At 40.6% G+C, this 15,451-nt stretch overlaps 2 protein-coding genes across 10 annotated transcripts in view; one reads left to right on the top strand and one right to left on the bottom strand.

Moving 5' to 3' along the window:
- Positions 1-9,045, bottom strand: part of WDR27 (WD repeat domain 27) — a 120,213-nt gene extending 111,168 nt beyond the window's left edge. The window contains exons 1-8 of the mRNA XM_068153534.1: positions 8,799-9,045; positions 7,952-8,093; positions 5,788-5,912; positions 5,244-5,357; positions 3,514-3,565; positions 2,321-2,391; positions 1,365-1,479; positions 283-415 (exon numbers count right to left, since the gene is read on the bottom strand). Of these exons, the coding sequence (XP_068009635.1) occupies positions 283-415; positions 1,365-1,479; positions 2,321-2,391; positions 3,514-3,565; positions 5,244-5,357; positions 5,788-5,912; positions 7,952-8,093; positions 8,799-8,981 (935 nt within the window). The 5' untranslated portion in view covers positions 8,982-9,045. The remainder of the gene's footprint in view (positions 1-282; positions 416-1,364; positions 1,480-2,320; positions 2,392-3,513; positions 3,566-5,243; positions 5,358-5,787; positions 5,913-7,951; positions 8,094-8,798) is intronic.
- A 3,001-nt stretch (positions 9,046-12,046) lies between these two features.
- Positions 12,047-14,913, top strand: CUNH6orf120 (chromosome unknown C6orf120 homolog). Of its 9 annotated transcripts, none has more exons than XM_068153617.1 (2): positions 12,047-12,110; positions 13,938-14,913. In XM_068153617.1, the coding sequence occupies exon 2, from the start codon at positions 13,983-13,985 to the stop codon at positions 14,535-14,537; it is 555 nt and encodes a 184-aa protein (XP_068009718.1). In that variant the 5' UTR covers positions 12,047-12,110; positions 13,938-13,982; the 3' UTR covers positions 14,538-14,913. The 9 variants fall into 9 exon arrangements, with proteins under 9 accessions (XP_068009718.1, XP_068009744.1, XP_068009685.1 ...); XM_068153643.1 differs by having other exon boundaries at positions 12,067-12,110; positions 13,942-14,913; XM_068153584.1 differs by lacking the exon at positions 12,047-12,110 and adding an exon at positions 12,139-12,459 and having other exon boundaries at positions 13,437-14,913.
- The last annotated feature ends 538 nt before the right edge of the window (positions 14,914-15,451 follow it).

A 15,451-nucleotide genomic window follows, 5' to 3' on the forward strand; every position in this document is an offset into this window, starting at 1 on the left:
TCCCAGATCAGCTGGTATCAACAGACATTACAACAGATATTCCCAGCACTATTTTTATGGAATTAATTTTCAGACTAGAAACACGTTTTAACTTTGTATCAATTTGTGTGTATTATCTAAGAGTAGGCCAATAAAACTTGCAAATCACTAAATACATTCTTTGATTTTCCTATTGTATTTAAAAAATAAGTAGCAAGTTGCAATGAAAATAATCAAAAACCCAATAGAAACTCCTAGGAATTGATTCCAGAGAAGCACCTGGTGGTATTTTAAAGGACTTACGTGCTTTCATCATTATGAAAACGTACTAAAAAGTCACAGTGCTCGATTAAGAAGACAGGCAAAGATGTTTCCACTGATCCCTCCAATCTCACATTTTTTGTCATGCAAAGTTGGGAAATACTTTGCCCTTCACCTAAGAAAGAATCAACAATATCAGTTATCAAAAAAAAAAAAAAAAGAAAAAAACAAAACAAAACCAAAACAAACAAACCCACACCAAAAAAAAACTCACACCTACAAACTACTGGCACTGAATTTGGCATTAGATGGACACTGCATCACTCTTAAGACATCCAAAAATGAAAGTCATATCCATCTATTTTAAATAGTAACAAGAAACATATCAGCCTTTCTCATTAGGTTAGGACCTTAGGATTACTGAAGCTGAGCCATGAGGCAGCTAACAGCACAGCAGTCACTGGAGTCAGGAAAAGAGCAAGTAAGGGAAACCATATCTCCCTTTCCCTAAAGAAAGTTTTCTCTTACTTGCCTTTAAGAGGACCTCAACTCACTTCATCTAGCATACAGATAGTCTTAATGCTTCATTGGGGAACATGGAATCACCTTGCTGACATTATCGGTGCAGTCTTTAAAGACTTATAAGTATTCTGTGTTGTATCACTAAAAATACCACTGACCGAAAATGTCCTACCATGGAGGCACTGGTATGGATTAAACCAAAAAACAAGAGATTCATAGAAACTTCAAAAGTAACTGATAAAGGGTGCTGCACGTAGACAATGGATGAGATTTTAGGCACTAATTCTGATCCCCCTGAAGCCTTGGCAAATTGATTCAGTAAAAACAAATACTTAATAGTTATTGTCATGCAATGTTTTATAAGCAGATGGATTGGGAAAGATTTTATTGCAGATGTACATGTATAATTCTTTCCAGAGCTGTCAAATAATTATTTCCAGACATAACAATACCCAACTTCATATCAGCTTCAGTAAGAATTCCATGCCAATTTGAGACTCATAACAATCATTTATAATAAACTCTCACAGTATAAAAAGCATGCAATCAAAGGCCAGTAACAAGAGTATATCATAAACAGTATTCTACAAGCATTGTGGTACCTATTTCTTTTCCAGATTTCCACATTTTATTACAGAACTTCTCTTGTTCTTTCTTTAAGTTGATATGTGCTATACAACGGTAATTATGATCTCTGATTAAACTGAAGATCCAAAGCTGTGAGAAAAAGCAATTGCAGTAACATTTTGACACTAAAATTCACTAAACATGAATACAGACTAAACATCCAACACTTAAAGTTGTTGATATAACTAATGGATTTTTGTATCCGAAATACCACCTTGAACCAGAACTTCAATTATGTGCATTTCTAAAATTATCAAAGGATATATTCAATATCACCAATGCATATTTAATCCCCACATGCTTATGTTTTTTAAAAAAAGACTCCTCATAGACTAGTCCCCACAATTAAGTCACAGCTAACCTGCATGTATTTGCTTACTGAGTCATGTACAAGAATCTCCTTTTTTTTCTTTTCTCTTTCTAGACACCACTACAGTTAAATCTTTCATTTTCTTCACACTTCAGTGAATGAAAACACTGAAGGAAAACAGATAGAAAAATCTCATGTAAATATACTCTTAACTTTAAAATAGAGGAGGTGAAATGCATGTTCACATTTTATCACACTTTGATGAGAACTGCAACGTTGTCTCTTCCTTTTATTGCATTCATTCCTTGGTCAATAAGGAGCATCCTAATTTTTATCTTTTTCATTTAAAACAGATATATTTGTAGCCTCTCAGTGTACTTACATAATCACTGATGTCACTCCTAAAAACTTTCCTGCTTTTCAGGAAAAGTTTCCATTTTGTAATACAGGTCTTATATAGCATATGTGCTTTATTCTCAAAACATTGTATTAGGCTTAATAAAATAACTGTTGCACCAGCTCAAAATATGTATGCAGATTGTGAAACTTTTTTACAGACAGATACATTAATAACAGTGGACTGTTTTCACAGAGAAACTCACTTTAATAGGTTATTCTTACCTGCCCCTCAGCACATCCAGTGATAATCTGTTTATTTTCTTCATCAATTAGCAGACTTAGCAAAGGATATGCTGCTTCAAAAAAAAAAAAAAAAAATTCCTAGACACAAATCAGATATTTAATTAAATTATTCAAAATTTAATATTCCTATTTTAAAAGACATGTGGGGAAAAAAAAACAAAACATTACTGCAATTCCTACAGTTGCACAATGCTTTGTGTGTCTTAACCTTTGTGTTGCTAAGAGTACTCCATTTGTAGGTCTGTGGCTTGCCTTGCACCCAAGCTGCTATGGCAATGATTTCCTGCACCCTTTCACCTAGGCTGCTGTGTAATGGTTTTCAGGGCCATCTGGCAGCAGCCTTTTTTTGCTTACATGCTGTCATTCTCACGGCCTTGTACCTGCAGTTAAGGCAGGTTTTCAAGGGCAGTAATTGCTACAGCCAACCAAGAGGAGAATCACACTTTCATACTCTTCTTTCTTACCATGCAGGTTTAGCTTTTAGTTTTAGCTTTTAGTCATCCAATAGCATGTGCGCAACTTATGGCCCCAAAGTATGCTGCAATCACTGCTAACAGCACTACAAGCAGGAGCTTGGGCAACTCAAACTCAAAGGGGAGTTTAGGCAACTCATGTTGAAAACTATATGGCTCCTGTAGGAAAAGTGCTATTGGAGGAGGGGCTCCTTCTGCACTGGAGACAATGCTTGCTGAATTCATCTCCTTTTGTTCTTGTCTTTCCACAAAAGTAGCTTTAACCTTCAAAGTCAATAAATGCCATCAGCTACAGACACTGCTAATACATCTACGTATGTTACAGTATTTCCTTCCATGTCATATACAAAGCTTGAAAGAAAACAAGCTCATAGTAATCAGACAGTGGGACTGTACATAGAGAGCTCAATTTGCATATCTCTGTAAATGGCAACAATTACATGCCTCCTAAAAGATAATGTGTTTACTATTACTTTGTCTACTAGAATTATTTTCACTAAATCAGTTAAATATTTCTGGAACACCCCTCCTACAAGGACAGGATGAGTAATTTGGGCTTGTTGGAACTAGATGATCTTTAAAGTCCCTTCCAACTCAAGCCATTCCATGATTCTACAATTCAATTCATTCTTTAACAGTTTTATATTAGAGAGTGGACATTTTTGCTATGAGAAAGTATATCTAAAAGAGAAAACTTACCCGTTAATACCCCTGACTGATACATTAACTTGCCAGTAGAATAGTCCCACACCTTTAGGAAAAAAAAAAATCAAACCAAACAACATAGTAAAGGCAGGCAATTATGTCTGTAAGGAAAACACAAACTTCAACAGCCATCATGTGGTGAAAATCGGGAAATGCAGACATTGAAAGTGATGTAATATGGTAAGGATTTTTTCCAACATCTTCTTTCCAGCTACTTAGGGCTTTGTCTAATTGCTAAGGTGAAATTAGCAAGGTGAAACTCACCTGGTATAAAAACATAAAGTAATTAGAAATAGTTATTATCATGTTTGCTTAGGTTGACCTTTTAGCAACTTGACCTAAAATAATAAAAAGGCGTGCTGGCGCTAAATTTCACACACGGAGCTTGCAGAATTTCACAATTTTCATACTAGTAACTGGGATAAGAGGTCATTATTAATAACACTGATACTTACTATGATCTATAGATCCATATATAAGTCAACTTTAATTATTAACATGACTGTTTCTAAGCTATGCATTCAATACTTAGTATTTGGTCAAGAAAAATATTAAAACTAAACTTTTCCCCTTGTGCTATGACATCTATGAGCCTTCCTCCCCACACGTACTTCCACTAAATTTATCTTAGCTATCACAGATGGGATTGAAAAAAATAAGAGCCAGAGAGACTCTGCTTTCTGAATATGTTTAGCTCCCAAACTTTTCTCCTTGTTCATGTTTCATTTGTCTCTGAATATAAACATTATTCTTCTGAAAAGCTGTTTCCTTCAATATTGTTTCACAAATTTAGCTGAAGAGATTCTCCGCTGTTTCACTTCTTTAGCCAAGTAAAAGGACTAGGGCAGCATGAATGAATATAGATCTTTTCCTTCCTTCATTTTTACCGTGTTTTCTTACATCAATATAAACTAAATAAGAAACAAATAGAATTATTAATATTTCCTAAAATCCAATTCCATCTTACCTTTTTTCTTTCCATTCAAGACCACAACAAAAGTCAAAATCACATTTTCTCCAGAACAGAGCTATACAAAAAATTAATTTAGAAACACAATGCAAACCCCATCTTTGATATCGCAAACTCTACTTTTACTTTAGCTTGCAGAATCAAGGACTGGGTTACACTTAGAATCATATAGAGGAGAATCAGTGGTAAACTGTACACCAGCATCTCCTGAAGATACACCTGGCTTCACTCAGGCTACTCATTTTCCATTATAAGTTGTCTTCAGTTGTTGTTATGTACAGTAGCAGCAATACTTGGTGTCATCATATAAAATGTTGTCTGGCAAAAAATCTTACCAGTACACAACAACCTAACCACTGCATGAAAACCGGTATTTCCAAAAGGGAAAATTACAATCAGTGTCAGCAGACTTAAAATGAACCGTTTCCATCCAGTTCAGAAAATCTGAAGCACTTCAATTAAAGCCAAACTGATCAAAATATTTTATTTCCATTTGCCAGGTGGGTATAATCACCAAAGTTAACACTTCACTGTGGAAAGCTTTGAATACACAAAACCTACATTGCTCTTCTAAAAAAGAATAATTAATTTTACAGTAATTTCCCAAGAAGCTCTAAGAACAGTGTCATGATCTCTATAAAGTCAAATATATTTTTTCCTTAATCTTCAAAAAAAAATTAGAAATAAAAAAATACTATTTCACATATTCATTACAATATACATTTCTTTAAATGCAGCTCTACAATTTCCTTGCCTTAAAGGTTCTGTCTTCTGACACAGATACAAGCAAACTTTTCTCCCATGTGCAAAACTCAGCAGCAGTCACTGGAGCCAGATGGCCATCCAATTCAGCTAGTATAGCTTCATTCTGTGAACAGATTAAATTGCAGGTTTTAAATGACAACTTGTTAAATCCATTAATAATTCATAAATGTAAAAAAAAAAGTCATATTTGGATTAAAAATAATAATTCAGTCAGATTTTTCTTATTGAAACTACTGTCCTGTATATTATCCTATTGGCAAAATCATTACACATTATATTTGCTTCTTCAGAGTGAATAAGATTAATTTTTGTGATGTCCTCAAAATGGTTTTCTTCTTCTGAGTTATGACATATTGTTTCTTTCAACATTTTAAACTTCCTATCCAACATATAATGTATTATGAAACAGTAGTTCACACTTATTTTCATCTACATCAGAAAATGGGTTTGCTAAATTATTCTGACATTTTTGTATCATGAGTTTATTTAGAAGTGAAGTACCAGGACTATAGCTACGAACAACGGTATCTCACCTTTGCACTTAACATGTAGATCTGATTTCCAGCACATACTGCTACTTGTTGATCATCTGGACTAAATCTTACATGAAGCACCATTCCCAAAAGAGTTCCTATAACAATTCCTTGAGGTGTTAACCCTGCAGCAATTTTATTGTTAATGAGACTCAATGAAATACAAAACTCTGGTGCAGTACAGTTCTCAGAAACTTTGCATAGCAGTTAAATAACAACAGAGCTATCCCAGTTCCTGTCAGGAAGGTGTACAAAACAACCCACGGTTTAATTATACCAGACTATTGGAAAGCAAAGCACAGAACTATGCACCAACAGGATTCCTCCATCTGCCTTGTTGCCTAGACATAACACGGTACTCTTTGAGGTACTAGTAATAAATGTGCCAGTCAAATCACACATCTATCAGTGACTGCCAGAGACAAGATTATTGAGCAGGTTGACAGGCCCAAGGAGCACTGTAGCTCCACATTCATTTTAGAGGAAAGAAATCCTAACTGAAGCTCAGCAAAGCAGGAGAATATCCCAGCAATTCAACCATCACCAATGGAGGCTTTCCTTCTTTTGGCTTTAATTCTTCTGTGGGAAAGGGCTGAAAGAGGAGGCACACAACTACATATCATCACAGAATTGAATGATAAGACTAGCTTTGAGAAGGGGCTCATGTTTCATCCTTCTGTTCATGATTTCATTCTGGTCATCTCACTGGTTCAAGCAGCCTCCTTAGCTACCTTGATATAGTTCATAAGAATATGGTCAGAGAAAACATGCCAAGACTGTGCAGATCACAGTCTGGGGAGGGGAAAACAATAAAGCATCTGCTGAAGAGATTGTAAATAAAGAGAAAAAGAGACAGAAAATCAAACCAACAAAACAAAATCCAAACAACCAATAAAAAAACCCAAACACCAAAACAAAAGAAAAAATACAACGGCAGCAAAGAATCTGGCTATCAAATGTCTTTTTGTTAAAACTACACATCCTCTTTATCTATCTGCTAATAACTGTCTATTTCTAACTTCTATTTTTATTTCCTCCAGATCCTTAGTCTTATTTTATGCCTACTCCCTGAAGCACTTTCATTTTCTTTGTTACTCTTACATCAATTAAAATGTAATAATTAATGTATTATTACAGCACTTAAATAGTTCATTTTTATTTATAACATTAATTTTCATAATTTGCAAATTCAGTGTGGAGTACAGTACAAGAGACAACTCCCACACATAATTCTAACTACAGATAAGAAGGGGAAAACTTCTAGTAGCATTGTTCAATGCCATGTGCCTCTCCATACTGACACTAAAAGGAGACTTCTAAGACCTCCCAATCATTGTGCCATAACAATATGTTTTGGACAGCGTCAATGGGACCCCAACGAGGAGGTAGGGTACTAGAACTTTTGCCTTCGTGTTGTGTCATCATAACTCTCTTTCATTCTCCTCCTCCATTAGATATTTGCATTGCTCCTCACCACACATGAAAAGTGCTCTGGACAGAGGCAGGAGGACATGCAGGACCAGAAAAAGCAGAATGTAAAACACCACCTCTGCAGATATTCCAGAAAAGGTAGATTTTAATTATTTTGGCATTGCATGTTTAGTTATGCAGAGTGCTATGACTAAAAATATTGCAGTTAATTTTAGTACACAATGGTAGAACTTCCCTGCCTTTGTGCTCCTCTCTTTCCTGTGAGCACTTGCCCATTGCTGCCCAGCACCTCAACCTGCATCCAAGAGTTGCACCCGCCCAGCGTGCAACAAGGGCCAGTGGGTGCTGGGCAGGTGTCAATGTGGGCACTTTGGAAAGTGTGATGGTCAGACTGTTGGGACCGCTTCTTCAGTTAGGAATTGATGAAGAAGAGCAACAGAGAAATAAAGCCTATTTATTGCTGTTAGGGCAGCTGACTCTGTGTGGCCAATGAATACTGCTCAAAAAGAACCATCTTTTTATAGCAGTACCTTTGGAAGAAATTGAAATGTTGGAGGTTGTGTTTTAAGGTGCCTGTTGCTTGGAGACAGGCTGGGCATTGGTCTGTTTGTAGGAAGTGGTAGGTGCCTTTACACTACTTCATAGATAGATAGATAGATAGATAGATAGATAGATAGATAGATATAGATGACATAGATATATAGAGAGATGCATTATAAAGATAATACTCTACCTTCTTGTGCCTCCCGTGTGCATTCATCAAGATTCCACACTATCACATGATCACGAGAAGCAGAGCAGATAAGAAGTGGATTGATTTTACTGCCAAACGACAGCGCAGAAATTGAGTAATGATGTCCTGTCAAATGTAATGGCTGACAAACGCAGAGGAGTTAAATCAGTCCCTTCAAACTAAGACTATGAACAATATTTGAATGGATAACGTACAGGCAATTAAAGCAATCACTGTTTTTTATTTATTGTTCTAAAATCGCTTAATCAGCTACTATGTAGGTGTTCTAAGTTTGGCTGGGATGGAGTTAACTTTTGTCACAGCAGATTGCATGGTGCAGTGCTTTGGATTTTGTGATTAGAGGAGTGTTGACAACACACCAGTTTGGTGTCTGTTCCCAAACACTGCTCATATAGTATCAAGGCTTTTTCTCTTTCTCACTGTCCTGGTCTTCTCATCCTCTGCAAACAGGCTGAGGGCACACAAAAGAGGGAGGAAATACAGCTGGAACTGCCAAAGAGATATTCCCTACCTTAGGACAGGTAGGTTGCACTATCTTTATCTTGCCCCGTGATGACTTGTCACTTTTGCCTGTCCAATTCTCTTCCCCCCACACCCTGATGGGAAGGAGTGAGTAGGCGGTGGTTTTGCTGCCATCCAGAGTCACCCCACCACAACTTGCATTATTCTTAGCACAATAGCAGAATTCATAACAAATGACAGTCATCTTCTCAGCACTAAAGTGAAATCTCATGCTCCTGTACTACCCTCAAACATTTTGGTTTTACTTTCCCTTTAAATCTTCTTCTGAAACAGCAGCCTACAAAGGGATATATTCCAGTTTTACCTGAGCAGTCGCTGCGTTCCAGATGCATAACTCATTTCGATTCAATGGGAAGGCACAGTGATGGTCACTACACGCCAGTTGAACAAGGGACTCTGACAGTTTGGACTTAAACAAGTGTTTCTCGCAGACAACATTAGGATTGCAGCCTCCTCCAAAAGAACGATGGTCCTCGTCACATTCCATTCTAGCGCAGAAACACGGTCGGCGGCGAAGCGCCACACGGGGCCAGGTTTACCTCACCGGCTGTGTCCCTGCTGCCCGCGTCCTTACCGACTGACAAACAAAGGAGTCCCAGGACTACGTAGTCTGCCCGCGGGCATACCCTTGCGCGGACAGGCGGCGGGGCCAGCTCAGCTCCGCGCTCCCAGGAGGAGAACGCGGAAAACCTCCCTACCGGCCCCACAGCCCGGCCCCAGCGCCGACTGGCCGAACGGTAACCAGGGCAGCGGCGCCTCCGGCAGGCCGCCGAGTGGAACAAGCCTCCCCCGCGCGCGGAATGGGGCGGACTCGGACTGCCCTCCTTCGCCCGCTCTACGACGGGAGCGAGCCTAACGGCTCCACCGGCTCTGACGAGCGGCGGCCGACCTCTGTCCCTGCAGCTGTCCAAGAACCACCTGGACATGCTCTGAGCGACCTGATTTAATTAGGCCTCTTCTGAACGGAAAGTTTGACTGTAAGACTCTGAAGGTCCTTTCCAACTCGAGTTATGCTTCTTAGTTTTTTTTATCCGTGCCAATTTAAACCACTTTGATGGACATCAATCTGCAGATTCAATACCCACCTCAACTGCATGTCAGGTATTTTCCACAGGAATGTCTTTCTTGTATCTGTCTGTAATTAACACTGCAAGTTTTTTTCCTTTATATAAGCATCTAATATACACCACAGGTGTTAACACTCCTTGTTAGTTTTGCCTGGAGTAAGTACCAGCACCAATTCACTTTTGCGCGTCCTTGTGAATTTGGATAAAGCCACTGTATTCAGCATCAGCTGCAGAGGTACGTCAGTGACACTTAGCATTTCTTAACTGTGACTCAAAACTGAGAATACTAAAGAAAAAAATATATTGTAATGCTTATGACAATTTTAATGAGTGATAGTCATGAATGTGTTAAGGACAGCTAACAGTAAAAACAGACAAATGCTGATACAGAAAAAAGGTGCTGTTGACACAGGCAAGCAACCCCTAGGAGTAAAGAACTCGTTCTGAAACGTCTTGCGTCTTTGTCTTTACCTGTTTCTAAGCATTTTACTATGTTTTTTTTTTTCCCAATTCTTCTCACTGTAGCTGTCATCTTTCAGTATTTGTAGCTACAATATTTCTAACAACCTACTATCAATAACAACTAGGAAACTAGTAGAAATCCAAGGAATTATTGGTTCAGGTGTGGACCACCACAACACATTCCAATAGGTTCTGTTGTTTCTTGGTGGCTGAAACACCACTCATCCCATAATGTGACAAGAAGCAGATTTCCACCCTATTGGGATGAAGTGGCACTTGCATGAGAGCACCAGTGACATGTCAGCATGCAATGAGAAATTTATACCACATGCCAACCCCACAAAACACTCCTTCTGGCCAGGTCTTGTTTCTCTGCAACACAATGCTAAAAGACCTTGGCTCCAACATGTTCCCATAGCTTGAGGATCCACCCATTTCAAATTGAACTGTCAACTACATTTAAAAAAAAAAAAAGAAAAATCCTGTTACAGTTTTAAGGCATTTTAGTGAAACAGCAATTCCTTACCATGTCATGCTTTTAAATCCAAAAGTATATTTATTAGTCTCAATGTTCAACCATTGTAAGAACAACATCAAGTAATGAGCTACATTAGCTTTAATACTTTAATGTATTTTAAGCAGTTGATAAGCCTGTTTACAAGATTGAACTGGATTTTAATTAAGATACAATTAAAGAATCCACAACTGGAGTGTTTATACAGCTTATTTTTTTTGAGGTAGGAATGACCAGCACAAGCTATAAGTTTTATGAAATTAAAAGAGCTTTGGAGACAGAACATTGGTATACTTGCATTCTCTTGAATCTCTCAGTACACAATACACTTCATGTATATTTTTTTTAAATCTTGCTTGCAATTTTAAAGAGCTCAGTCAAGATAAAGTAACGGTGTTGAAATCAGTGGGCATTCAAAAGCACTTGTATTTTTTTCCTCTCTTCACACCGTTTTTCTATTCTGTGATCTTAGGTGACGTTTATGTTAACCACATAAACTGACACTAATTGTTGAAAGGCAGCCTATCCTGCAGCACGTGTATTACATTTAATTTCAATGCAGATAAGATTAATCTAATTTTAGGATTTCATTGGGAAAAAAAATGTATTGCATGTTGTAGAAAAATCTATATAGCCACCCAGTGCCTCATCATCCTCCTCGAATGTATTATCCTTAACTCAGAATTTACAACTAAACAAATTTTACTTTTACTGGACTTATGAATGTCTGGTGCCCCGAAGCCATGCCCCCGCACATCTCCAAGTACATCCCTTCTAGCACAGCAAAGGTATGTCCCTTCCCGGCCATACTCCAGATAGTTCCCGAGAGCCAGGGTAACCGCTTCCCGGACGAGGCAGTGGAACCAGCGCTGACCTGGCTCGCTCCCAAGCAGAAGTTCCTACCCACCCAGCAGACCCTGAACTACCCTGGCCCTCACGAGCGGCCAGCGTGATCCGACAAGGGTTAATGCCTTCCCGTAAGGATCCCATTACGGGAGCGTACCGAGGCAAGAACCCGCCACTCGCAATTGCCGCAGGGACTCATCGCATGCAGCGGCCGCCAGCTCCGCCCTCCCAACCCACCCAGACCGAGCAGAACTGTCTGCTAAAGCAGTGCAAAGTCCCCGCGCTTTTGGACATTAATACCATATTCCCTGAACTCTGGGCAGTCTCCTAGGCCGACAGGACACAGCCACAGCCGCAGCCACCCGTACGGTGGAGGGAAAAGACTGTCCTCCGAAGCGGCTTCCCTCTGACGGCGCTGCCAAACGGCATTGCCAAACGCCCCCACCATGGCGAGCGATCCGGACCTCCAGCAGCCTCAGGGATCCTCAGCGACGCCCCGAGACGCGGGGGGCCTGCAGACCCAGGGTTTAGCGCTGCCGCGAAGTCACACCAAAAAGATACGGTCCACTTCCCACAGTGCCCCACACAGGCCAGAGCGTGCGGGCACTACTCTGCGTTGCTGTGCCGGTGTCCCCGCCCCACCTCCCACTCTCGCGATAGCAAGGGGACAACGGCTGGCGGCCGAGGGAGGGGGGCGGGCCGGCGGCAGGAGAGCTCAGCGGTGGCGGTGAGTGGCGCACGTCGCGCATGGCTGCGAGGGGGCGGCGCAGAGGCCTCCCACACTCCAACTAGCTTTGCTTCCCAGCTGCTGGGCCGGGTTCGGTGGGACGCTGCCGGTGTGGCTTCCGGGACTACGCGGGAGGGGCGGCCCTCTGCCCTGTCTGCCGGCTGCTCGGGGCGGTTTCCGCGGCCCCTTTGCCTAACCTCGGCAGCCGCGCTTCCACGGGCCCGCCTCCGCCCGCCCTAGGGAGGGGCTTGCCCATGGACAACAGCGGCGGTTCTTCGGTGCTGCACGTCCGCGGAGCTGCGTTGCTTTTCTTCGGCTTGGCCGTGCTGTTGCTGGAGCGCTGTGGCAGGTCGGTGAGCCGCGCCCCGGCCCTCGATTGGAGGGGTGGCGTGAGAGTTGTTGCCGTGCCCCCTGCTGTGCCACCGGCGGAGCCCGGGGCCACCTGAAGCAGGCGGCAGAGTCGGCCGTTGCCTCCAGTAGCAGTAGCGCCCTCGGGGAAGGCGGCAGTTAGCGCAGACGGACAGAGGCGATTATAGCTCTGTCCAAGGTCTCCTGAAATCGCCTTCTTCCAAGTGCTCTTCCGGTGCCAGAAGCGCGCATTTGTCTCTAGGTAACAAGTGTTTTCTGCTCTGATGTGAAGCTCTTCCTGTTCTTCTGCTCGGTTATTTCACCCCCGCTTCCATTTGTCAGTCTGGCAGGTTCTGCGAATGCTGTGCTTCCTTCTTTTGTGCTGCCTTTGCAGAAGTGTGGCCTTACAGTATAGAGGCCTCTGGGGCAGAAAACTTGAAACTACAGAAATAAGTATACGGTTTTCCCCCCCTTATTCTGTTTAACTGTAAAACCTCTAAGGTTTAAGTGACATCTCAGATGATGTGATGCAGTTTGCTTTGGTGCTACCACAGTATAAAACTTACTGGTAGCTTTCGCGTTTAAGCTCATTATAGTGTCCTTATGAAAGGAGCAAGAATCTTTCTCTGAAATGTGAACGTGTGTATATTTGTGATTCCTGTACTTGACCACATGTCAAACTCAGTCGGCTGTATGCTTTGGAAGCCCTCAGCAAGGTTCAGAACTTACCCTTTTTGTACCTGCACACTTGCTGCAACTGCTTGAAGGACTGAGTGTGCAAGCATGCTGGGCTTGCCTGACTGGGAGCACATGACAGGGAGGGAAAGGGTTTAAAAGCTTTCATCTTGCAGCGGACCTTTCCATCTCCCCTTTGCCCCTGTAACACCAAGTTTCTGTTTTGTAAGCAGGTGCTATAAAGAGCCGAGTGTTTGTATAGTAACAAAATCTTCAGGAAAGTAAATGTGGTTTTTTTTAAAGAAAAATAGGCATACATCCAGATTTGCACCATTACAGCCTTCTGAAGATGAGAGGATGGGAGAACAAGTAAGATGCCCTAAATACCTGATACAGAGTTAAGCTCCTTCAAGCATGCAGAAGCCTTCTTTTGAAACTGTTTTTTTTTTAATGGAGGCTAAAATCATTACTGGGTTTCATCTGAGTGTGTCAAATTTGGCATGTATGCAGGTACGACTGAAGCCTCTGTCATTTCTGGATGAAAGAATACCCTCTTGATTAAGTTCTTCAAGAAATTCATGTCACTTTAATCACGGATTCATGTACTTTTAATCTGAAAGAGCTCTGAATCTGCAGTACTTTTTGTTACTGTTAAAAAAGAAGAAAAGGTAATGAATGTACTTAAACACATTGCCTAACTTTGTATGGACTAGAGGGGATTTGTAAAAATTACCAAATTTAAAAAACAGATTCTTTCCAAGAATGGAATACACTGAAATCTGAATTATGTTTTGTATTCATAAGGTAGCTGCACGGGACACAGGAAGATTCTGAATCTAGCTTAAGACCATGGCAGAAAACTGGAAAAGAATCCTGATAGTATTTGTGGCAGCTCAAGTATTTGTTGTAAATACCTCTGAGGAAGAGGATGTACCTGAAGAATGGATTCTTCTTCATGTTGTTCAAGGGCAGATTGGAGCAGGAAACTACAGCTATTTGAGACTACATCATGAGGGAAAGATAGTACTTCAGATGCGGAGTTTAAAAGGCGACGCAGACTTGTATGTATCTGATATGACGCTTCACCCCAGCTTTGATGAGTATGAGTTACAGTCTGTAACATGCGGCCAAGATGTTGTCCATGTACCTGCACATTTCCGCCGCCCGGTGGGAATTGGGATTTACGGTCACCCCTCTCACCTGGAGAGCGAGTTTGAAATGAAAGTGTACTATGATCGAACAGTTGTACAGTATCCATTTGGTGAGGCTTCTTACAACCCTGAGGAGATGGAGGCAAACCAGAAATACTCTCAGTCCACAGAAGATGAATCTCAGGATGAGGAGTCTGTTTTCTGGACTATACTTATTGGAATCTTAAAATTAATACTTGAAATTCTTTTTTAAATTGATATACGCTGGACTAAGCCACACTTCAGCCTGTGAAACTGAACATGAATGACTTACTGTAATATTTAATACTCTGATTTGTTTCCTGAAGAGGTATTCAGGTTACTTTTCCTAAACCAGAAAGGAAGTGGAGGAAAAAGCCATATTTAATTCTGTGTTGTAAATCCTCCCCTAAAGTGGCGAGCACAGTATTTGCAGTGTTCTTCAGAGATGAGGGTTGAAAAATGAATGTATGGATGGGATATTGATAAACTGACCTTAAACAGGTGCTTAGAAAAATCAGCTCAAATTCAGTATTTTCTATTGTTTTTTATAAAGTGAAATAAACTGCTGCACTTCAGTGTCCCATTTCAATTCAGAGCATATTTAAAAATCTACTTGTTTCCTGAGCAAGTATGTCCAGTAGAACAAAAGTTTCTGAGTTTGAGTGGCCTAGGATGAAGGAAGTTAAAAAAACAATCACCCAAGGGGACAGATGATCTGTGTTTTGACTGCTTGTGCTCTACACCACAGCTACCATCTGTCAAGTAGAGGTCAGTCTAGTTACTCAGCACCTCTACAAATCTGTGACCTGAATCAAGTGCATGTTACTTCTCCACTGTTACTGCAGGGAGAGTAAAGCCTTCAGCTGTTGTTTGTTACTCATCATAGGACAGCTGTTGTTACTCATCAGTAAAGCATTTTAGTTCCTCATTAAAAGCAAGGCAACATGCAGTATCTTAAACTTGAGAGGTGTTTTCTTAATACCTTTATAGATTTTGTGACTGATTTTATAATACATTTTAATAAGTCAGTGACTTGCAAAGAAAAGGAGTTTGTAGTACAGTGTAAGGTCAGGCCATGCCTACACTTCCTTCAAAGTTAGTTTTTTTTCTGGAGTAATTTTTTCTTTGGTTGAGTCTCTCAGAATA

The sequence above is a fragment of the Melanerpes formicivorus genome, unplaced genomic scaffold (genome assembly GCF_026170545.1).
Source record: "Melanerpes formicivorus ecotype bairdi unplaced genomic scaffold, bMelFor1.0.p_v2 SCAF_2, whole genome shotgun sequence".
Classification (NCBI taxonomy): Eukaryota; Metazoa; Chordata; class Aves; order Piciformes; family Picidae; genus Melanerpes; species Melanerpes formicivorus.

Coding starts and splice junctions, on each gene's coding strand:
- CUNH6orf120 (XM_068153617.1), top strand. CDS start 13,983: ATGGCAGAAAACTGGAAAAGAATCCTGATAGTATTTGTGGCAGCTCAA.